This window comes from Sander vitreus, chromosome 3, assembly GCF_031162955.1.
Source record: "Sander vitreus isolate 19-12246 chromosome 3, sanVit1, whole genome shotgun sequence".
Lineage (NCBI taxonomy): Eukaryota > Metazoa > Chordata > Actinopteri > Perciformes > Percidae > Sander > Sander vitreus.
In genome coordinates, this window is record NC_135857.1 from 19,526,832 (window position 1) to 19,551,424 (window position 24,593).

General features: G+C 40.7%; 2 protein-coding genes across 7 annotated transcripts in view; both read left to right on the top strand.

Annotated features, from left to right (window-relative positions):
• gdpd1 (glycerophosphodiester phosphodiesterase domain containing 1) overlaps window positions 1-7,554 on the top strand; it is a 13,840-nt gene extending 6,286 nt beyond the window's left edge. For all 6 annotated transcript variants that reach the window (XM_078246398.1, XM_078246400.1, XM_078246402.1 and 3 more), the window contains exons 4-11: window positions 181-316; window positions 1,066-1,111; window positions 1,340-1,461; window positions 1,683-1,772; window positions 2,061-2,194; window positions 4,406-4,465; window positions 4,875-4,926; window positions 5,475-7,554. In XM_078246398.1, coding sequence (XP_078102524.1) covers window positions 181-316; window positions 1,066-1,111; window positions 1,340-1,461; window positions 1,683-1,772; window positions 2,061-2,194; window positions 4,406-4,465; window positions 4,875-4,926; window positions 5,475-5,609 — 775 coding nt within the window. In that variant the 3' untranslated portion in view covers window positions 5,610-7,554. The remainder of the gene's footprint in view (window positions 1-180; window positions 317-1,065; window positions 1,112-1,339; window positions 1,462-1,682; window positions 1,773-2,060; window positions 2,195-4,405; window positions 4,466-4,874; window positions 4,927-5,474) is intronic.
• A 953-nt stretch (window positions 7,555-8,507) lies between these two features.
• Window positions 8,508-22,603, top strand: ypel2b (yippee-like 2b). Its single transcript, XM_078246407.1, has 5 exons — window positions 8,508-8,716; window positions 16,106-16,337; window positions 17,144-17,187; window positions 17,632-17,740; window positions 19,746-22,603. The coding sequence occupies exons 2-5, from the start codon at window positions 16,221-16,223 to the stop codon at window positions 19,833-19,835; spliced, it is 360 nt and encodes a 119-aa protein (XP_078102533.1). The 5' UTR covers window positions 8,508-8,716; window positions 16,106-16,220; the 3' UTR covers window positions 19,836-22,603.
• Window positions 22,604-24,593: the final 1,990 nt, after the last annotated feature.

The following is a 24,593-nucleotide window of genomic DNA, read 5'->3' on the forward strand; positions in this document are numbered from 1 at the left end:
CCTTATGGTTGATTATGTAAAAGCCTTAGATGATATACTGCTGCGGTTGTTTCTGATTGATTTATTAATGGTTTGCGAAGTGAACTGCTTTATGATTTTATTGAATGCGTTTTTAATTACAAATGTGTAAAGTCAATGGAGTCTCCCAGGTATAGTGATAAAGTGTGTTGCTCCATGCAGCGCTGTGGATCTTGGCACAGACATGCTGGAGTTGGACTGCCACCTGACGAAAGATGAGCAGATAGTGGTGTTACACGATGACAGCTTGCAGAGGGTCTCTGGCATCAACGCCCACATCTCTGACATGTCCTACGCTGTGAGTTACTGCTCTGCAATATCATCCCATTTCTAAATCTGACAGAGAAATAACCATGTCCCTTCCAGCTCTATGAATTGTTTGGCTGTCCCTTTTTGTATTTTTAATTGTAATTATGGAAAAACATTGAAAAGGTTAGTAGCACTATGGAGCTATTTTTCTATGAGTGGGTCTCTTTTTGGGTACAGCTCCAGCTACAGTAGGTGTCTCCAGGACCACGTTTTGACACACACACAGACTCCACAGGGCCTTTACTTTTGTAAATGAGGTATGATGGATCATGTGTCTTGATCAGGTGAGGTACACCAAGTCACTTGATATGTCACAAGATGAACTTCTGTCTGATCAAAACAGTCAAGTCAGAGTCAGTTGATTAATTGCTGTTCACATTAGGATTTCTGCATTTCTGTTTTACACATCTTTGATGGTCTACAATTTAAATGTATAATGAAACAAAGATCTTTGTTTTCCTGAGGAGCCTTAAGTAATTTGATACCAAAATGATATTTGTGCAACTGAAGATTGGGTTCACAGGTTCACTGCTCTCTGGCCTTTTGTAGTTCAGAGAAGTCATTTACACAAATGTGCTTTAAAGTGTTCTTGCCTTACTGTCTCTGTCATATTGACTGTCATTAATGTAACACCCTGCACTCATCACGCCACCTCTGGATATGGCCTGACCTTGCAGACTCTGTCTATAAGCTGCATTTCTTGTCTGTTCACCACTGAATGCTGTGTGCTCTTTGCAGGAGCTCCCTCCATACCTCTGCAAGCTGGGTGTAACTTTTCAGAGAGGTGAGCATCACATACCCGTGACTGCTGTAATTACTACAGAGCTAACACCACCCACATACAGATGAATATCAGCTATATCGGTAGTCAGTGTGTTCCTCAGTTTTCAGTGATGTGTGTTTGTGTATAGGAAAAAATACACAAATATTGTGTTTATTTAAAGTTTCATTAATGGATCAGTAAATCTGCAATCTGCTGACTGTGTTTTTCAACTTGTCCTTGTCTGTGCAGAGTATTTCTGTGAGGGGGGTGAGGACAAACGCATCCCTCTCCTCAGGGATGTTTTTGATGCATTTCCCAATACTCCTGTCAACATTGACATCAAGGTCAACAACGACATGCTCATCAAGAAGGTGTGTGTGTGTGTGTGTGTGTGTGTGTGTGTGTGTGTGTGTGTGTGTGTGTGTGTGTGTGTGTGTGTGTGTGTGTGTGTGTGTGTGTGTGTGTGTGTGTGTGTGTGTGTGTGTGTGTGTGTGTGTGTGTGTGTGTGACATTTCTGATTCATGTTTCACACCTGTGTACCATGTGTTTTATGGAGTTTTTGTAATAATACATTTTTTTTAAATCCTGGCAGGTATCTGAGCTGGTTGTTAAGTATGACCGAGAGCATCTGACGGTCTGGGGCAACTCCAGCAACCAGATTGTAAAGAAATGTTACAAAGAGGTACACTTACATTAAATGTGAAGTTCAGTTTACCTTCAGTCCAGTCAATTAATGGAGTCAGTCTCCCTTAAAAAAAACAATTGATTCCAGTAATAGTATTATTTTTATCTAGTAGGCCTTATATTGGCATGGATAAGGTGCCACAGAAAGCAGGAACTGTGCACTTTTCAATAGTATATACTATTGGTGACTCACTGTAGAGTACATTACAGACATCACTTATCACCAGTAGTGACAGAATTGAAGGGAATTGACCGTGAATCCTGATTGTATGCTTGTGTTTTGCAGAACCCGCAAATTCCACTTTTGTTCAGCCTTCCCAGAGTATTGCAGCTGTTAGGCCTCTTCTACACCGGCCTACTGCCCTTCGTTCCCCTCAAGGAGCAGTTTCTGGAGATCCCCATGCCCTCTATTATCACCAAGTAGGTATACACACACAAAAATACAAATAGGATCAAATATAAAAAGAGATGTACTCATAGAGCTTTGGAAAAAAATATTATTATAGTTTTTAGGAGATGTCAAAGTCAGCATCATGCATCAACCTGATGTTCTAGTTTGTCAGTAAGATACAACAGTTACACTACACTCCACCAGAGGTGATCAGTATACAGGTACACAACATTTGATAGCAGTAGGTCGATAGTTTGAGGTCTGTTTCACAGGGGTAAGTATTATTTTCCCCTTTACTGTGGCTCAAGTCTCAAAATAGGAGTCATTCAAACATGGCCTCTAGATGACAGAGTGTAACAGGTTTTAGTAAGCCGCAGGATTAAACTGTAATTCTGCCCCAAACTCTAAAACATAAAGAGGAAGAAACCTACTTCAGATTTTGTTTTTACTTTAATGAGCGCTGTTGGAGGGGCCTGAGGCCTAAGATTTTCATTGCCAACGACTACCTCTGTTATTGTTGTGCACATGACCAATAATGAACCCTGAACCTTGAACCCAAAGTGCTGTGCAGCTGTGTTTCAGAAGAACAATCACAAATATCACAAATTTCTAGTTTAAAATCTTACCTAAACAGGCTAAATTGACATTGACAAATGGTTTTAGCTGCCCATCAGAAATTAGCAGAGAAAATTGTTCTCTTACCGCTTCAATTTGATCTCCATTTATAGTTTGAAAAAACTGACCCTGGAAATAGCTGTTTGACAAAAATCTAGTCTGGCATAGCCAGACCTATCTCCACAGCGTTGTGTCAGCGCTGGAGTACGATCTGGCTACACCACCTATCTATTCTGGGATAGGGGGAAAAACACTGGCTTCTTTTGTACTTCTTTAAACTAATCACAACTCAGCGCTAAGCCCCGATAGCGGAGATGGCGAGAAGGGAGGGACAGAGTGGATGTCAGGCTTCATTCCAGCAATGTACATTCGTTGAGCCAGTCTACATTACATCAGACACCAGGGACAAACCTTGAACAGAGAAAGAGGGGTTACCATGTGACCGTGAAGTTTCAGACTTAACTGTACAAGCCAACTCTATCTGCTGATAAAAGCCTGGAGATTTACCAGTAAGTGGACCTTGCACTTAGAATTGTTTGTGTGGCATAGTTTATTTCCTCCTTTTGGTTAGAAAGTTGGCTTGATGTGGATTTTTAAAAGTTACTCACTTACTTTACTTTGTTTTCTTTAATTAAATGTACTTTTATTTTTTAATTGAGGTATTTCATAATTGCAAGAGGTACCTGACTTCCTTGACTCAGGTGTACCCACTTCACTTTGTTCATTCTTGTGAACATTCGAGTGTCCTTTCTGTCTCTGTTAGCTGGGGCACAACTGTTTGAAAGATCAGTCACTAATCAAGTCATTAAAGGAAACATTCACACCCGTTGCCTATGAGAGTGTAAATTAGTGGATCATATCGGCTCGAGGTCATAGAGCAGTTATACGTGCCAGACATTCATTAAGGTTGATTTCCTTGATTACATTTCTCTAAAGGCTACTACAGTATTTATGTTGCACTAAATAGTTGCTTTATAAAAATCCCACCCTCAAACACTCTTACAGTTTTACTGTACGTATATGTCATAAATCTGTTGTTTAATTTCCTGATTGAGAGTTGTTGTTCGACATTTTGTTGTGTACATTTTCTCCCAGCCTACTTCATTTACGTCTACTTTAGAAGCTGCAGTAAGTAGTAAGCAAAATCACCTGCCAGAATCGCCCTCTCCCTGTCACCTATGCAGATGTTTAGAACAGCCAATAGTAGCGCTCTCTCTCTCAGGAATGACCCGTGATTGGTCAAAATCTCCCATCACGGGCTAGATTATCTAAAGCCTGAAAACTGAGCCAAGTGGAGGTGCAGAAGTCAAGCTTTCCCTCAGACCACTTGAATTAAAACATGCTGAAAGGTTATTGTGGATTTTTTTACCCAATAACGCCAAATATATACTGCCTACTCCAGCTTTAATTTCCTATAATGCATTTCAGCTGTTGTGAGGTGTATTTGACCAGAGTTACTTTAGCTGTACAGATCATTCTGCAACTCAAATCATGCAAAAGTGTGAGAGCAGTGATTGACAATTTCCTACCACCTACCACATTTGAGAAGAATTTTCAAGTCTGACTGTGGCAACTACATTAGTTTGATGTAACTTTCTGACACTTCTTTCTGTGTGATTTTGCAGACTAAAGGATCCCAACAGATTATCTAGGAGTCAGCGATTCATCACCTGGCTGGCAGACACGTAAGTCACTAATTTGTCTGAATATTTGAAATCCCCATTATCCTCTTTATTTTAATGTCAGAGTGGCTGAATCTGTGGGTGTTTGTAACTCACTACTTTAAACCTGGATACCTGTATAGCTGGGCATTTTTATTGCCTTTCATTGTATTTATGTTTTTATGTGTGACTACCTTTTATGTATTTCTCTCTTTTGAACACTTTATATTTGTTTTTGAGAAGTGCTGATACTTTGTTGAACAGTGACACTGGGAAAAATTCTGATAACTTGTTACAAATTAATAGCCTCATACATTACTGTGTGACCATGATTAATGCAAAACCTTTACAATTGTGCAACTAAACCTCTCTCTAGCTTTGCTACAGTACACTTGTTTCCCCATGCAGATGAGTATTTACTTTTCTCTTGCAGTTTGCTGATGAGGAAAGCTCTGTTTGAGCATCTAACTGCCAGGGGAATACAGGTAAAGCTATTGTTATGTAGCTTCTATAGTACTTCTCAGAAAAGAGAAAATATATATAGATGGATGGATAGATGGATGATTTAATGTGTAGTGGATGAAAATTGGCATAATAATGACCAGTGGCCACTTCTCTATAAAGTCAATTCAGTATAGTGTTTCTGTTTTTTTTGTACTTGTTATAGAAGGCTTTTTTATACAATAGTGTATCCAGTGTTGACATGTACATAGTTGAGAGCAACTGGGTGCAGAATTTTGTAGTTCAAATCAATACTTTTCCTCTATTGCCTTTACTTCCAAGAATGACTGAAAAAACGTTCCATAGTATAAAAGGAGCATACGTGCTGAGAGCTGTTTGTTGTAGTTGTTGCAGTGTTATGCTTTTAGTTAAGAGCAGTTACTGGGAAATGTCACAGTTCCTACAAGTTCCAAAAATAGCCTGGAGTGGCCGCTAACACGGCTGTTAGAGTACAGAAGAATCTTTATCATTGTGTGACTCCCTCCGCTGTGTGATGTGTGTGTTCTTAACGGAGTCCTGCATCTGGTTTCAGGTGTACGTTTGGGTGCTGAACGACGAGGAGGACTTCCAAAGGGCATTTGACTTGGGAGCCACGGGAGTTATGACCGATTTTCCCACCCGGCTTAAAGTCTTCTTGGACAGGAATGGCATTTCAAAGCCCCAGTGACCTTCCAAAATCTACCTCACGCGCCGTCCCCCCAGCCCCTCACACCAGACTGACCTGCCAAACCAGCCTCCATCCTGCTCTGCATCCTGCACTGGTTTGAGGAACCAGTTGTTGTACTGGTGACACAAGACTATCTTTTTAATCATATAAAATACTCTTAAATGACACCACATCTGCTGTATATTATCATCTCCTTTGATTTGTGTTATGTGTTCCCCCAATAGATACCCGCGTACCCACACAACAGTGTGAGCTTTCTATCAGTATTACACAGCTATTTAACACCACACAATCTTTTTAAGTATGTCTATTAAATAAGACAAAATGGCCATCGAAATATAGTGTTTGCAGTTCTTATCAGCCTTGAATTTCACAATAGATTAGACAGCTTTTTACTTGAAAATATATTTAAGTTTTATGCCTTTTTTGTAATGCTTTCAACTCAAGTAAATGACAGTTATGGTTCAGGTGTTGTTAGTAAAAACACCCTCAGATGCAGTTTGATGTTAATTTATCAGCAGCCTTTTTTTTTCTTTCTTTGTTTACAATCTGACTCACAATCTGACTCTCACTTAGCATATGCAATAATACATTAATCTAAGCCATTGAGATATTTGTATGTGCCACATGCAGTCAAATGTGCTACTTGTCATAAATTGCAGGGTGCAGACACAAGTCCTGTGCTACGTTGAGTTTCATATGAGCAGTGTGAGTACTGAGGTCAGTCGTGCCACTGCTCCATATTTACAATTCAAAGGCACATTCAACTGTGAACTGTTCCGTAAAGAAAACACAGTTTTTATGTGTTGTTTTTTAAAGACAATCTGTTGTATGTTTATGTGAAGTTGCTTGGTCTCTAGATTTCCCTTTTGAATCAAATGAAATGCCTGATTAAATAATCTGAGAGAGACATTTTGCACAAAAACAAACTTAGTCTCGTTTGTTTTAGTAATGGCAGTTGTACCTTTTTCACCTGGGTTAAAGTGATTGTAATGTATTTTAATGTAAAGGCTTTAAAGTGTATTGGAAATATGGTAGACACACTGACACATGTTTATTGATTGCTTCATGGTAGTCACTTGAAATGGAAATATATTAAAGGCTTCTGTTCTTTAGTGATCCCTCGGTGTGGGTGTCACAGTTTAAAAGTGTAAAGATCATTAGGGTTATTGTACCACTGACGTTCTCTAATCCAAACTTGTGACCACACAGTGCAGGTAATGAATGTAGTATTGGTTGAATGTACTGTGTCATGTTTGGTATTTTACAGGCAAAACCGTATTGCTGGTTTATTTTCTTAAGTTTGTTGTTGGGCATTTTGTATTCATGCTAACACTGAATCTTATCATGAGTGAAATCTGCACAGGTGTGCATCTTCTGTTTTGGGAACACCTGTACATCCAAAATCATTACTTTTTGAGATAAATGTTTGTGATCTACCAATCATATTACAGATCTTACATTAATGAATATGCTCTAGAGTATTTTGATTACATTACCTGGGCGGTACTGAGTGTACATTTGTTTTGCATGTCTAAATGAATAATTGTTAAGCTGTGTTGTGTTTGAATCATAGATTGTATAAAAATGTGTGTTGTTACTTTGACATAACCAGTTTGTGGGACCAAAATGCCTTATCCCACATGGAGTATGCCATTTGATTCGATAAGATATGAGTACATACAACAAGTACATTTTTATCAATAGCAATAAACACCAAAAATGATATATAAGCGGTTTGTATGTATAGTATTATAACAGCTTGTTATAACATTGTGGTCATTCTGGACAACAATATATAACAATTTATATATGAATATTTGGTAACCACCTGCAGACTGACAGGAGATGGCGCTATAGACAGGAGGAATATAAGAAGTTTTCACTGTAACGGGAAAGTTAATAATGCTGGGCATGTTTTGTTCCATTAAAAACCATCCGTGCAGAGATTCTTCCTACTCATTTTTGTAAGAACCAGTGGGGTCTTTCTGCTCTTCCCCTATTTGATGTTCTCTCATAAAGCTACACTCACGTGTAGCTAGTAGGGTACATTTTGATTGATGATTATTGGTCATTCGCTTCTACTCTGGACCAATAAGCTCAGTGTTGCTATGCCTTATCACTTTGCTGATTGGCTGATAGAGCTGTCATTCATTCAGAGTGGGATTTCTGGCAAAGATCGTCAATTAGGCTGTCAAGATAATTCAAGTCCTCCGAAATGTGCGCTTTTGACCTGTCGTGTTAAAGGTAAACAAAGATTCTCTAACCGGACAAGTAAAGTATAACTAACTGAAGTGAAATGTTCCAACCACCGTTTCATTTAATGAAAAAGCGGTGTTGTGATGGTGCAACCGTAAGAAATATGAACTTTTCCTTGAGGCACAGTTGTGATAGTAGGCCTAACTGTCTTGTTTAGCTAAGGTCTATGTTACAACTTGAAAAAAAACGTCAAAAATTAACATTGCTTAACAGCATACAACTAGTCTTGGATAATAAAAACATAATGACAATACAATTCGTACAGCATACATTAATCTGTGATTCTGTTGAAAATGTAATGAAAACGATTTGAAATGAATATTCCTCTAATACAAAAATAAAAGCAACTGTCACAATACTCATAATGAGCAGGTGCAACACGGTGTTTTAAAATATAATATTAGCTAGTATGTCAGACGTTCCAAATCACGCTGCTCAGACACCGGACAGAAACCGAAGAAAAGAAGCCGTCCTGCCTGTATAACGGATATTCTGCGAACATGGAAGTTGGTTAGAGTGAACCCTCTCGCTCCGGCTGGCTGTTTCGCCTCTCTCTCTCTCTCTCTCTCTCTCTCTCTCTCTCTCTCTCTCTCTCTCTCTCTCTCTCTCTCTCTCTCTCTCTCTCTCTCTCTCTCTCTCTCTCTCTCTGCCTCTTCTGAACTCTGCTGGGCATCATTGCGCGTCAAAACATTGCGTCTCTGCAGGACTTGCCAGGGCCGAGAGAAGAGGAACATTTTCCTGGGAAGGAATGCGAAAGGGAGTTTAGGATTGGCACTGCCAAGAAGAAAACAAGGAGGTGCGACATTTTCTAAGATACGTGGAGATCCGTTTTTTTCTTCCCTTCAAAGGTAAAAGAATGTCCCTGCGTTATTTTTTCACTGTGGTGCAGTTGTTGTTACGCGCTGGTTTCATATTGCTCTATGAAGCTTATTCCAGCGTCGACGTAGTCATGTACAGCCTTATCTATCCAATAGCCTACTTTTAACTGAGGCAACTTTTACCTTGCAGACACACGTGCTGTAATATTACAATAAGAAATATAAGTTGATGGTTTATATCCTGCAAACAACATGCATGACATGATAGTCAGATGTGTTTATCATGCCTGGACTGATGTTTTCTTCGTGTATTGGTTCAGGTCCACTCTGCAGTGGAGCCACAGTATCTACTGGTTATTATTAGGACACATGCTGTTTGTGGTGGCAGTCCTGGCTGCACGTATGCGCCATCATCCCCGTGCACGCGCTCGGTCATGATGGTGTACGTCAGCGGTGATCAATGCGGGTTATAATGTAATACGGACATGTGATCATAAGCTCTGACGACAATCACTTGGTTCTCATCGATCTGTCGTAGTCTGTCGTTGTCATAGCAGATGTTAAAGCTTTTCAGAGTGGCTAGTGCGTGCGTGTGTGCGTGCGCTTGTGTTTGTGTGTCTGTGTTTTCAGCATTGCTGAGCTGAGGCATCCCCGCCATCTGCGTGTGGTGGCTGAAGTTTTGCCCCAATTGAAGTGCGCCACTGCCTGTGACCTGATTCAATAATACACACACACACACACACACACGCACACACACGCACACACACGCACACACACACACACACACACACACACACACACACACACACACACACACACACCACCACAAGTCAATAACAGGTAGGCCAGCAGGTGGGAATGCTGCATTTCCATCCTTCCAAAAAACATCTGTAAGACAGTTTAAGAAGGGTCTTTTATTTAGTCACAACCTTTTCACTGATCAATTTCTATTGCAAAGTGTGCATGCAGATAGTTATTGATCATGTGAGGAGTTGATACACAGGTATCGAAGATGGCGGGTTAGAGTGTTGCTGGCCTTGGAGGTGATCCTTCACAGATAGGACTTGTATACATAAACAAAAGTTGTGTGCAATGTGTTGTGCCTACAGGTCTGCGTCATTTCGTCACATCACTCACTTTGTTTGGTTTTGTCACTTTTCATGCCACTTTTACTGTTGATAGCCACACACAGAAATGCAACAGAGATTATATGGGCAGTTAAAAAGTGTTTCCCCTAGGCAAACTCTCAAGGAAATACACAAGTACAAGTGTCTAAAACACCTGAAAACAAGCTGTCTTCCTCTCCACAGAGCACAAAAAGAGACTGAAGTGAGTACAGATCGAACATAGCAACAGTAACCAGACACACAAACCTGGGATGCAGGAGCATCGCTATATCAGTGATATTTGATATGGTTGGGGGGGGGGAATAGTTTTTCCCTCCTCTAGTCAGTGATGTCATGCTGCTGTATGATGTTGGCCTTGGTATAAGACTGAAAGGAGAGCAAGATGAAAGTGCATGAAGTACAGAAATCGCGTCGGTGCAGCTGGTGGACAGTATAGGAAACACAGCTCATCCATTGCTGAAGGGACACACACTGCTTTTTCCCCTCTTTCTCCCTGTTCATTTAACTCCCTCACTCCCTATCCTCGTCTGACCCCCCCCCCCCCATCTCTTCCTCCCCTCTGTCTTTCTCCTGCTCTCAATCATTGTCAGAAGCAGCATCAGCAGCGGCAGCATCAGTGCATTACATAACAAGGTTTTTATTGTTGGGATACAAGGGCCTTTTTGGCTGTTGAGACTTGTTGCATGTAGCCTTTTGTAATGATACCCAGAAATGACCAGAATGGACAGCTCGGTGACCTCAAACGACCCGCGACAGAACTGATGAATAGACAGAGTGGCAGCAGAAAATAAATACATATACAAAACAGGCTGAGAGGCATAGAGACAGACAGAGAGAAGTCACTGGCAGGCTGAAAAATAAACTGATAAAAGATGGACAAACACCAAAGACACACACAGGTTATGCAGACAGTCAGTCTTGCTAAAATGTCCTGCTGTTGGAGCACGTCTGAATTGCTGCGACCAGTTCTTCTAGTCATCTAATCATTTATGCAATTTGTTATTCTGTCAAAGGGGGGGGGGGGGGTTGTGCAAAGCAGTTTTCTTTGCAGTGTTTTACAGCGAGTCAGCATTGTTTGTCCCCACAAACAATGTTGTCTTGCAAAATGATTTTCAAGCATGTCCACCCACCAAGATGAGTGTCCTGTTCTTGGAAACTAATTGTTTTGAAATGTCAAACAGCGTCATTGTGCAGCCTTCATCAGGTCCAGGACATTTTCATCTGTTTAATGTGGTATAGAGTCTGTACTTGCCTTCTCTTCTACTTTATGTTCAGTTGCTTTCTTGTCGTTACATTTACTTATCCCTAATTAGAAGTTTTTTCAATGTTGTAATTCAGTCACTAGTACATGTGTATGAAATTAAAGGGATACTTAACCGATTTAGCATTAAGCTTTGTATCAGTAGAAACACGGTAGTATTTTTGAATGACCGTGCTTCCTCCCTCATGCTCCCCTGAGACGAGAGATCTCTGTATTGTGGGTCTGGAAAAAAGCCTCTGATGAGGCAAAAATCGTCGTTTTCCGTCATCGGAGGCATTTTTGCCCAGAGGCAATGGACTACAGCCAGTAGTAGGAGCTACTTCTGCATGTTTTCAGCCCACCCATAGGGGGTTGGACTGTCGTCTTTCTCCGAAAATTTCCGAACCAAAACGAGTGTCAGCCATCTTGAATTTCCGCTACTCCCTTCTTAGCAGAAAACTTTTAGATAGCTAGATAGATAGATAGATTTATTCATCCCGAAGGAAATTTTAGAACAACAATTATGTGCATTCAAACTACCGCACACATGTACAACTGGGATACATTGGTACAGATCGGAGAATATGCAGGACACTTTATTACAGACGGAATACTCAACACAGCTTCGCTCGCCTGCTATGGAGACCAGCGGTATTGCTCGATGCCTCTGGCCGGTAAAGGGATATCATCAGCGGGGAATGTTGAACGAGTGTGACGGTGGAAAGCTAACGCTGGCCGGCCACCTGTTCCATCAATCCTGCTTCTAAGTGTCCGCTCATTAGACAACAAACTGGACTACATCCAACTTCAGCGAAACTCCCAACACGAGTTCAGAGACTGCTGTGTTTTTGTTGTTGTGGAAACATTGCTGAACAACAGCTATCCAGCTACAAGGCCGGCTGCTCTGTCGCCGGGTAAGACTAGTGGAGGAGGACTGGGTTAACACGGACTGGTGCTTGTATCCAACTAACTGCTAACTGCTGGTGGAGTTTGTGACTGTTAAATGCCGACCATTCTACATTGCACGCAAATATATAAGTTTATACTCTGTGTTTACAGCCCACCAAGCGCTAATGCTAGTAGCTATGTGTTAGCTGAACTTTACGGAGCATATGTGTGTACACTAAATGTACCCTGTTTCGTATGTCGTTTTTATTAGCATGTTATTTTATTTTATTTAGCCACGGTGAAATGTTGTTTTGTGTATATGGTTGAAATGACAATAAAACACACTTGAGTTGAATGCTGTCTCACTGTCTGTCCGTAAACAGTAGGCGTGGCTTGGGAGTAGACGCTAAAGCACAAAGCAAGTGCATTCTGGGATTTGGTGTCTTTCATCCACATGAGCCAAAAACACATTTTCTGGCTTTTCTCGGCCTAGAAGCCACCAATTTCTAAAAAAAATTCACATTTCTAATACATAAGTGACCCAATTTAAAGATATATTCATCTTTCCAACGGTGAAATATCCCTTTAAGCAAAATAAGCTTTTGATTGGTACCATGTAGGCCTTAATGTTATACAGAAATATTCATGGCCAAATCAATCAAGGCAATGTTATGCCTGCTAAATCAAAGCCATAACATTTCTAGGCCTGCAACTAACATTTTTTTTTCATTATCAGTTATTCTGCTGATTATTATCAAGGTTAATTGGTTATTTGTTTTTCTCTATAAAATGGCAGAAAAAAGTGAATAAATGCTTGTCACGAGTTCACAGAGCCCAAATTGACTCTTAAAATGTTTTTTTTTTGTCTGACAAACCCCAAATATATTTACTTCACAATGATTAAAAATACCCAGCAAATTTTCATAACTGAGATACGGAACAAATGGTTGAAAAAATGACATAAACAATGAAATAGTTCATCACACAGTGACTATATGAACATGTATTTAATCACGTGAGTAAGAGATATCAGCTGTTTTCATCCAAAGCCAGTGACATGCACTGACACACTGTTGTTATGGCTGTAATAAAGTGATTGCTGCAGATAATACATAGAGAGAACTCCACATGGATTATGTAGGACCCACAGGTATTTATGTAACAAGTGCAATACTTTAATCCAGCACTGCTGTTTAAAGTCCATTGAGGGCACATTACTATCATGATGCACTATCAACATGCTGACATTTAACAGCATCCCACAGAGCTTTTCCTACAGATGATAGTTTAAAACATCTCTCCAGGCAGTTGTGACGGATAGGGTCTATACATCACATTTTAGAGATTTAGTTGGTAGTCTTATCCTGAGTGACTTGTAGCAAATGTAGGGGTAGAGGCTTAAAAGAAGCTTGAATTAGAAGCTTTAATTTATGTAATTAAATTTAAAGCTCAAGTTTGAGGCTTACATTCTTAGAGTACCTATGACTAATTACTGAGCTATAATCAGGCAGCCTTGTGCAAATGTAAGAGATTGTCTTGATTCATTGAAATCAAATAGCTTGTTTTGTCTGACCAACAGTCTAAAAATAAAACATATTCAGTTTACTATCATAAAAGAAAAAAATAGCAAATATTCACATTTAAAAAGCTTGGACTTCCATTCATTCCTGCTTAAAAAATGACTTAATCAATTATCAAAATACATTTTCTGTTAATTGACTAATCAATTAATCCACTAATCATTTTAGCTCAAAGTTCCACAGTAAGCAAATATGAAAGAATCAAGTGGCAAACTAAATATGTAAGTAAAGTGTCAATGTGTTTCTGTGTCAATGTGTTTCTGTATGGCAGATCTCAGAGGACTTGATCCTACAGAAACTTCATTCTTGTCCTCAGTCCTGAAATGACCTAGAGAGGATAAAACATCCTTTGGGTTAAACGCCAGCGAGTGTGTGTGTGTGTGTGTGTGTGTGTGTGTGTGTGTGTGTGTGTGTGTGTGTGTGTGTCTGTGTTTGTCAGGGGTCAACTCCGACAGCTGTACTGAGCGTGTCTTTGTGCCCCAAACCCACGCGGCACTGCTGGCACCGAGTCAAGGGCACGCTCACTGCCTTATTTATTGATATCCCCCGGTCCTTCCCATCAGCACTGGAGCCTTTATCAGCTTCCGACACTAAAAACAATCATATTGCAGTAAAGTAAAGAGGCCTCTCTCTCTCTCTCTCTCTCTCTCTCTCTCTCTCTCTCTCTCTCTCTCTCTCTCTCTCTTGTTTGTCCTGAATGCAAAGAGGCCTCCTGCTCCCATTCAGTATTTTATTAGTTTTTCCAGATGGTTCAGTAATGACAGACAGGAAGGAGAGGAGACCGAATGGGACGGCATATTGTGAAGTCATGAAACAACTCAAGTTATTACAGAATCTTATAGTCCTGTAGACTATAGAAGTTATTGTATTATTTTTTAAGTTTACCGTGATACATTCAATTAGAAAGAATAGTAGTTGAAAAATAGGCCGGTAAACAGTAAAGGGTGGATATACCAGTCATTTTAATGAGGCTCCTCAACAGCTTTATGAAAGTAGCACTGGGTAATGAAACTAGATTAAATTTTGCGATTGATAGGTTGTGTTTAGCACCAGAGCTACAGGGTTGAAATCACAATAAAAGATGCATTAAGCAATAAAACCACAAATATTATATATGCACCACAAGGCAGAGAGCACAGGCCCCGAAGCATCTCCTGTACAGTTAGTCAAAACATACTCCTGTCCTCCTAAAACTAATCTTCTCAGTCATCAGAGCACACCAGCAGAAGTATTTTAAGGGTGCGGTCTATTTGAATATCATGGAGTGAGCAGAGCACGATCCTCACAGTTGTGCTACACTAAGCAGATTATCTCTGCAGCCTCATAGACTTAAACACAGAATGTGAGCTAGTGTTGCTGCCTGTGTGTACTGCATTGAACTACTGCAGGTTAATGGAGACAGCTGTGTCTTATAATTATTTAAATTATCAATTTTCTGCCACATCAATTAATTCATCAATTGTTTGATCTATAAAATGCCAGAAAATAGTGAAATTGCCCACCATATTTTCCCAGAATGCAAGCTGACATCTAAAAATGTCTGACTGACAGTCCAAAACCCAACTGAACTCATATGGGGTCAACATCTCTGCTGTATAGCTTGGAGCCAGACCCAGACGAGCTTTAAACACGATCAGTAAAATCTTAAAATCAATTCTAGATCATACAGGGAGCCAATGGAGAGAAGCCAGACGTGGGGTGACGTATAAATAATGAAAATAATGAAATATAATGCAGGAAAGCAGCAAGCAAATCGTCAAATTTAGGAAGCTGGAACTATGACTTAGACAAGGAGTCTAAAGCCACACTAGCAGCTCTCTGAGGCTGTACTGCGGAATGTTAACGTCAGCATGAAAATGCTAATGTGCTAATGTGTACAATGCATGTTATAATGTTTCCCATACTAACATTGTTTTGCAGGTATTTGATCGTAAATAAAATACCTGCATTGGAAAAAATAAGCGTTTGCCTTGATGGTGGCACTAGAGGAAAAGTCAGTGAATGGCCAAGTCAGGATTCATCCTCTGGGCAGCATGAATGTCTGTACAAAACTTCATGGTCATTCATCCAGTAGAACTTGGGATATTTCCGTGGAGGACCGACCAACAGACTGGCCACAGACTGACTGGCATGGCTAATAAATTACTTAAACTAAGCAATTATTAAAATAGTTTCCTATTGATTTTTTGTCTGTCCCTGCTTTGGTAACCCAAACTGGACCAACTAGGAGAAATTTTTGGCCTTTTGGTAGAAGTTTTTGTTTCCTGTGTGGTGAAAGCCTGTTCCTGGTTTTAATCTCATCTCCTAAAGTTGAATTTCTTCAGTGTTTTCAACTTGAAACTGAATTGTGAAATTGAGTGACTCAGCCTGGAACACAGGCTCATTAATATTGCATGATGTCTCATCACATCATAGCTCTGAGGTTTTAAGAGTTCCAAAGATGTGAGCAGTTTGGAGAATTCTCTGAACACAGAGCAGACTGTAATCCCACCACCTGTGGTTCAGTTTACAACATCAGTTTAAGGAGGCAGCTGTTGCACAACAATGTAACCATTAGCTGCTCTTTTATCCTCCCTGTGCTCAGGTGTTTGCCTCCCAACCCACCGCCCACCACGGCCCTCACCTGTGTGTTGCGGTGCTTCCCTTGTGAGCCGACCTGGGCTGGCAGTCCCTTCTTGCACCGCCCGCCGACTCCGCCCATGGTCAGAATGACACGCTCCAAGACCTTCCAGGCATACCTGCCGAGCTGTCACCGAACGTACAGCTGCATCCACTGCCGAGCTCATCTGGCCAACCACGACGAGCTCATCTCCAAGGTAACCTGCAACCTGCTTTGGTGACTTGTCTCATCTTACCAACAGTGGTTGTCCCTGGAGGAAAGTACTTACATTCAGGCAGCTAATTATTACAGACTTAAAAGTACTTGTTTTATCACAGGTAATGTTGTATTACTTTATAAACAAGCAATTTACTGTTTAGCTTTTGTCTCTTTCATTTTATAAATTGACATTGATTAACAGCCATTAAAAGGACAAGCGTTGAAGCTTAAAAAAAGAGGGAGAACGGATGAGGAATTATGAAAACAAACAACAGACTGAACACCTGTATGTCTGTCAGCCACCGCCACACTTTTGCCTATGGATGGATTATGTTATAAAATGGTTAGTGAATTGGATTATGAATGCACTGTCACTTTTTCCACATGCAAATATGAAAACACTGCTTACACAAAGGCCTTCTGCTGGTCGTAACACAGCTGCACAACATAAATCTGTTTAATGTGTCTCATCAATAGTAGTTTTCATGTTGTGGAAAATAAAGGCCTGCAAGAAAATAACTTGCTTCTTATGCATTACTGTAATCAGTAACATACGGGCTGTTACTGGGAGACTGTGCACCATTTTAAACTATATGTTAAAATAGATTTTGTCTACAGGTTTTTAAAATAAGAGCTTCTATTTAAGTAAAGGCCTCTCTCAAATCAACATGTGGGCGTTTTCATAAGAAAACCAAACCTCTCTCTCTCAATATAATAGCATGCTTATATCATTTTATAGAGTTACTATGAAAGGGCCGATTCTTGTTTCAGCCTTTTCATCTTTGTCTCATTTTGTATCTGCAGTCCTTTCAGGGCAGCCAAGGCAGAGCCTACCTGTTCAACTCAGTGTGAGTATCCCTCTCTTGTTGCATTTCAACCCACCTGGTTGACGTTATGTGTTAGACAAAAATGTTCATGCTGGACTTTTAGACAGGAGACCAGTGATCTGCATGCTCAGGTGTTTTAAAACAGGTTAATAATGTATATGGTTCCACATAGTAGTTGTGTTGTCTTTTAAGCCCTGGTGTAGACGGAGCCAGCCTGTGCCTCAGAGTCATTATCAGCTGAATTAAGTGTGAAAATGAGGCCGTTTGAATCTATGCTCCTTGGCTTGGTGCCCTATCTGTATGCGCTGTTTGAGTGGGTGTGAGGCAGTGACTCACTCTGAGCACATCATAGAGTACATGCAACTGTACAACTTACAGTAAGCCAAAACTTGTGTCTCTGCTTGTGTCTCCTTTTTCTCTCCTTTCTTCTCCACAAACCCATTCCCCCCCCTCTCTCTCTCTCAGGGTGAACGTCGGGTGTGGCCCTGCAGAGGAGAGAGTTCTGCTCACAGGCCTGCATGCTGTCGCAGATATCTACTGTGAGAACTGCAAGACCACCCTGGGCTGGAAATACGTAAGTGTCCTTGTCCAATTTATATTTGAACCTCCTCTTCTCTCGGGGTCAACGCAGTGTTACAGCTGTGGGCTGAATTAATTATGGATTTCTCAAAACCGATGGAGAGGAGAAGTATTATTCTATTCTATCTATTTATTGTATATGACTTGTGATTAGTTTTTAATGTTTTGTAGAAGTGAAAAACATGCACACACACACACACACACACACACACACACACACACACAGTATCCTTGTTGTTTGACTTTTGAGAAGGCTCCATTGACCAGCACTTTTTGCCTAACCTCTAACCATAACAATCACTGCCACGTTTCTAACCTTACACCTTCTATAACTTTCCAGCCTAAAAATAACTACTTTCCTTATGACGCCTGGTATAAACACCTGGCGAAGCAGCTTCAAAATTAGATACTTTTCTGGGTAGTTTCTATTCCTGTCAGGACCCCAGAAGGCAAAGAAAAAAGGGGGTTGCAAGCATGTACAAGCCCACAGACACTAGATAGGACTTAATGGAGAGTTTCCATTAATATCAGTTGCAGCGGTATTGATTTTCCCGCAGTCGTCAAAGTTCTATTGAGAGGCTTGACCTACTGCACTTCTAAACCAAGAAATCTGATAATGTGCCTCTGCAGCTCTGAACCAAAATAGCCAAAGACAAAAACAAGGTACAGACGCTCCACAGTGAAAGAACATTTGTATCAGCCGACTCTGTCACTCTGCTTCAAGAGAGCTTTTGAACAAGAACACAAGGTTGTTCATGGACTTGGACAGGAAGCAGAAGTTGTCATTTTGTGTCATTTCTTTTATGGCATTGATTTGCAACTCTGCTGGAAAATGGAAAAGTCGATATGATCCAACACTTTTAGAGGATGTGTTAATACAAAAGAAAAAAAGTATTTTTAACCTCAACCTTTACCACAGATACCTTTTTAAGCTTGGGGCTTGGCTTTACTGCTTGCTGCTATCATTGTCAGTGTTACTGAAATATCCACATTTGGGGATATGGGAGATGGAACTGGAACAAGCTATGGTGGGATCAGCAAGCTGCAGCCACCGCAGCTGATCGTGATCACGTTACCGCCACGAGAGACATCTGTTAATCAAAAACACTGAACACACTCCTGTAAAAGTGTATAAAGACCTATATTCGGAGAAGAAAAATTTGCTTTGTGAGTCAACAGCAATGTTAACAGCTCTATGAGGCCGTACTTATAGGCACAGCCTTGCTTTTAGCTAAATGCTAACGATATCATACTAAAATGCTCACAATGACAATGCTAACATACTGATGTTTAGCAGGTATAATGTTTACCACGTTCACCATCTGGTGTTAGCGTGCTCAGCCTGTCACCGTGAATTTTGATCTTTTAGTTTTCATTAACTGCTACTTGATTTTCTTGCTGGGTTTACAGCATCTCAGTAAGCTAAGCTAATGACGGTTGCAATCATGCTTTTCAAATGATTGACATTTTGCAGTCAGCATCTACTGTATATGAAGTAAAAACTGATAAACTGTGAAAAATAATGATTTTGCCTTCTGTGTAGCTCAGCCTTCCTATAAATCCCATTCATATTTTCCAGAGGAAAATTTTGGATTACACACCTAACAGTAGAAATGCATGTTACAGCCTGCAAAAAGAGAGCGGACTCTACATCTCTGTTGGCTGTTGTGAGGCTCAAATCTGTGGCCTTTTGGTTTTTGCTGTTTCTTAGTGGTGAGAGACACATTCCTGCCAGCTTAAGGTATGATGATCCAGTCTGGTCAGAGTTTTGGTTCTGCAGGCTCCTCTGCAGTGTTTAGTGACTGATGGTTATATAACCAGCTACCAAAGAGCCAGCAGCAGAGACAGGCCAGTATTGAGTCAAGGATTTGCATATACAGCTAAAAGGACTGTCATGAGGAGGCGTTTTTAATGCACCTTGTGTCTAACTATCCTACTCTCAGTCAACGATATAAACATGTTATTATGCTGTCTCTCCTGTCCTGTGCCACACCCTCCAGGAACATGCCTTTGAGAGCAGTCAGAAGTATAAAGAGGGCAAGTTCATCATCGAGCTGGCCCACATGATCAAGGACAACGGCTGGGACTGAGGGACAAGCAGCCGGGACACGACCACAGCAGAGGAGAGGGAGGGGGGGGGGGGCTGGATGGACAAATGGATGGGAGAGATGGGGGTCATGTGTGGTGGGTGAGTGTGTGACTTTGGTTTGGCTGATTTACAATTAACCCTGTGTAACTCTCTGCCCATCCCTCCCTACCACGCCTCTTGATGTACACACACACACACACACACACACACACCTACACACACAAACACACACATTCATCAAGGTCCCAGACATCCCAGCTTGACAGAGAGACAGACTAGGCAGGCTTTTGCACAGCTAGCAGGTCTAGATGACTGGCCAGCAAGATGTCTCATTTTCACATTTAAAAAAAAACAAAAAACTGAAACATGATTTGATAGCTCCTCAAAGGGTAGCAACACTCCCTCTATACCTGCTAGAAGACATATTCATTGTGTGAAGTATTCCACCTTGTCTAACAATAATGATTAAACCAGTTGTTTATGGGTCATTCAGTGGAAATTTAGCCAGAAGGAGGGCAGTTAGGCCGGCCTGGCGGGGTTCATTGGCCTTGGTTGAAGAGCTGACGGGCATTCTCTCTGTCCACAGCTTGAATCAGATGACCTAAGATGATTATAGCAAATCCAGCTGATCGGGGCCATGCCAGCTGGGCCAGTGATGAGGCCTGGCTCTGAGGCTTGGCACAGAGGCCTGAGCACATGGGCGTTGGGTTGTGGCGCAGGGCTGGGGTGATTGCGGGGATTGCCGCCCACAAGGCCGCTCTGTCAACATGGTGGGGAGGGGAAAATCCTGATCCAGTTATGCAGTGGCTTTGATGGCTTCTGGCTGGGATTCACTCCATGTCTTGCCAGTGATGCAGCTCATGACGGGCCAAGAGTGAAAGAGATACAGACAGACAACTACCGGCTTGTCCTAAAACCTCACCGGAATTTGCCCTCGCAGCAGCAAAGCAGCTCCCCTTGGTTAATACAACAAGTCGTGTATAGGGATCTGCTGATACTTCCCGTGTATGTTTTGTGTCATCAGACGCATCGCTGCATCCACCTTTGTTACTTGGCCAGGTAGAATTACACAACATAAGCGTGTCTAAGGTGAACAACTTTGGCTGGGATTCCCAAAGGTTTGCAAGCACTGTGAACCTCTTTCTGCTGTTGGAGGTGGATGAACTAAGGTGACGAAGCTCTGCAGGCCTTGGGAAGGCTGGGGGCAGCTAGTGATCAGTGAGATACAAACACAATCCCTGCTGATCAATGAGATATAAACACAACCCCTGCTATCATGCAAATAACTTTTGTTGTTTTGATTTGTGGACAGACTGCATGACAGGTTTCATGGGCCAAGGGAAAATACAAATAGTAAAGAAATTCACACGGAAAGTAAATGATTACTTTCACTGAAGTTACGAGGTATATACATACCACAGAGGTGTGTACTGTAGATGCATATGTTTAAAATGTATCACTCTTAGGCTCTCTTTCAGTCTGGGATGACTGCTGTTTAACTGCTGTTACACTGATCTTCACTAACTGGCCCTCACGAAACATTATAACACAACTACTGGGCAACATCATGAAGAAATGCACTAGATAGACCAACTTGCCTATTATTTTGTCCCTTAATGCACCAACACATTATCTTTTAAGTTTTGCCCAAGTTTTAGATCATTTTTCTCTCACCTCAGTTAGCTAAAATATTCCTAATGCATCATGGGCTTTCGAGTTATGACACCTGGGTAATATTTGAGGTAACATTAATGGGAAGCATTGCTCAGGTACTTTCATTCTACCTTTTCTTTGCTAAGGCCAGAATCCTACTTAATGTGCTGGATGTGTTATTATTCTCTGATGGAAATGTATTATTTTCAAATGAGAGAATCCATCCCATGGATATGCAACATGAATGCATGCATGAAGTAAAACAAGTGTTCTGACCAGTTTTGTGCTCGGTCCTTGTCACATTTTTGTGAAAAGAACATTTTGTGTATACTAGAGTTGCAATGAAACAATGAAACCTTGTGCTGTAATACAACATCTAATCAGTTTCACCCCAGTTCATTTAAGCTGCGAGATCCGTCTTCTTTAGATTAAATGTGATCATGGTTTAGAAAAGTAAAATGAGTTGCCCTGTTTGTCACACAGTTTCCCATTGTTGTGAACATTGCTCTAGTCTAGACGTTGCCCTGTATATGGTGAGTGCTGTTCAAGACTCTCCAGTTACAACCGGACCTAAACAGATAACTCTCTTCAGTAACACTCAGCAAGTGACTGCTGAGTTGGAGGCTGCGACATTAAACCCAGTACAACCAAAGAACCCACCCATCAACAATAAATTGACCAAACAAAAGATCTAATTTTGCTTTGTCAAGTGTTGCAAAACAAGAGGATGTGTACAGCTGAAAGCCAAGGTTGTGGATAGCCTTTCTCTGTGATATATATATAATGCATTATGATTTTGTAAACATAAGATCTTAATATATGAATATATTATATTTACTGTATTCACCACGAGGATTACCATTCATGTTAACCTCTGTGTTACAGACTGTAAATAGTGTTAATGTATTGTGTTTTATCTATGATCCATACAGCGATTAATGAATATGATTTAGGTCATGTCATGCTTTTTCTCTGGTACCCCACATTGGCTGTACGATACTACTTTTTTACTGAAAATGTTTCAATTTTAATGTCTTTTGTAAAGGAGGATGCTGATGTTGACTATATATCATTGGATCTTCATCTAATAAAATGCACCTTGATATCTGTATGGAATATAGTGTTGGTTTCTTCTCATGCAATCTTTAATTTAAAGCGCCATGCGCTTTAAAGGGGCAATTCAATGATTTAGCAATGCACCTTAATTAAATTGGGGGACTCACATGCAGCAGCAGCAGAGGCTGATATATCCTAATTTGTAATCCCTGGTATGAGTCAAGCTCCAAAATACTGGATCCTACATTTTCTGTAACGCAACTAAGTAGCGTCTATCGTTAGACCATCCCTGCTCAATTAATGTCCTCGCCTTTTAACCTTCACTACGTGAAACACACGTTTTCTGTTAGGAATTTGAAGTCTTAAGCCAAATGTGAGATTATCCTGGTGACACCCAAGGCGGTAAGCTTCTCTCCACAACGCGTACCTCCTATGGCACCATTTTGATGCTATCAAGCACTCACCCGCCATTAGCATTCCATTGACTGCCATTCATTTTGATATCACTTTGACAGCAAATAACTTTACATCTGAAGCGTTGAAGACTCTATTTGTCCATTGTTTATATCTAAAGAAACACGACAATGTATAAAAGGCTCCATTATCTTGTACCTCATGTTATGGCTCTGTAGCAGACGTTTTTGTAAAAATAGGCTAACGATTGTGTCATAACCACGTGACTTACTGTCGCATAGTAGAGGAATTACCATATAGTAGACAGGAGAAGCTCGCAGGCAGTTTTGACTTACATTAGCTGTTTAAGTTTAATTACTAATATTAACTAGCATTTTAGTTAGCAAAAATTAGCCTGTGCCTATGTTATCTCCTTACATATACCTACGCTCTCCGTGTCTGCAAGATTGGGAATGATTGAGATTTCTCTTTGCACAGCTACCAGAAGACTTACAACTTTCAGACAGGTTGCTCACGTCACATCTACGTCTTCAAACTCAGTTGGAGGCTGCGCAGTAACGCTCAGCACTCACCGGAAAAGTGCTTCTAATATACTTCACTGGTCTCCATCCAGAGCAACGGGATCTGTTGGTCCATTTCTTTAACTGTCTATGGTGACACCAGGGTTATTTTCTTGTTCCTTAAAGCAAGACTAATGTTTTTTTCTAACCTGTGACCACTGCAGCCTCAAGTGACAACTAGAAGGGCACTTAGAGCATAGACCTCCGCCAAGGCCATGCTCTATAATTCGTGTATCCGATTTGTGACTCAGATCTGCTCCATTCTCAAATTGAATGAGTTCTTCCTTGGCCCATGCTACACCCTTCCACTAAGTTTCATGGAAATCAGGCCAGTAGTTTTTCCGTAATCCTGCTGACAAAAAACTGCTGGCTGAAAAACATGACAAACCACCTTACTTTATGCATTCTTAGGGCAATTATGAATCAGTAACAGAACTTGCATAAAACTTTTAGGAAAAACATTTATATACTGCACTAAGAATGCATTTGCCTATGTTTGAACAATCTTAAGAGCACAGGGAAAACACAATCAATCTAAATGTTTTGATTCTTCTTCAGCTCTCTTGTCCATTTAAACCAATGCGCTAGCTTACATAACATTTTAATAAAATAAATTCAATATATGATTTAAAAGGTATCTTAACCACATTAACTCACCACCAGAGTCAGACGCTGTAGAATAAATTATACCGCTACTCTGCTAAGCTAGGCTAGTTAGCTTTTAGCAGGACTAGTTTATCTGTTGTTAGGCTACTTCTTTCCCCATTCCGATTAACTAAGAGACAACCCAATAAAATAGCTTACACAAGATTTTTTGCTGATACTAGATCATAACAAATAAAAAATATATAACAAATGCCAGACACTAATGTCATATTGTATTAAGTTGCCGTGAACTGTAAATTCACCACTTGTAAGCAGAAGGCAGAAGATAACGTTATCTCCGTTACCGACTGGGCAAAACCTCTCTTCCTCTGGCCTGCCTCTGTCTCATTCACCCTGGGTCCAGTTCCACAGCGGCCTGGACCATGGATGTATAATAATAAGAAGAAGAACAGCCTGTACCCCGTTGCTGA

What these genes read in the sequence shown, in the direction of transcription:
- ypel2b (XM_078246407.1), top strand. Translation starts at nt 16,221, where the DNA reads ATGGTCAGAATGACACGCTCCAAGACCTTCCAGGCATACCTGCCGAGC. An exon ending in ACGACGAGCTCATCTCCAAG is followed by an intron (nt 16,338 to 17,143) that starts GTAACCTGCAAC and finishes TTGTATCTGCAG; the next exon opens with TCCTTTCAGGGCAGCCAAGG. An exon ending in CCACCCTGGGCTGGAAATAC is followed by an intron (nt 17,741 to 19,745) that starts GTAAGTGTCCTT and finishes CACACCCTCCAG; the next exon opens with GAACATGCCTTTGAGAGCAG.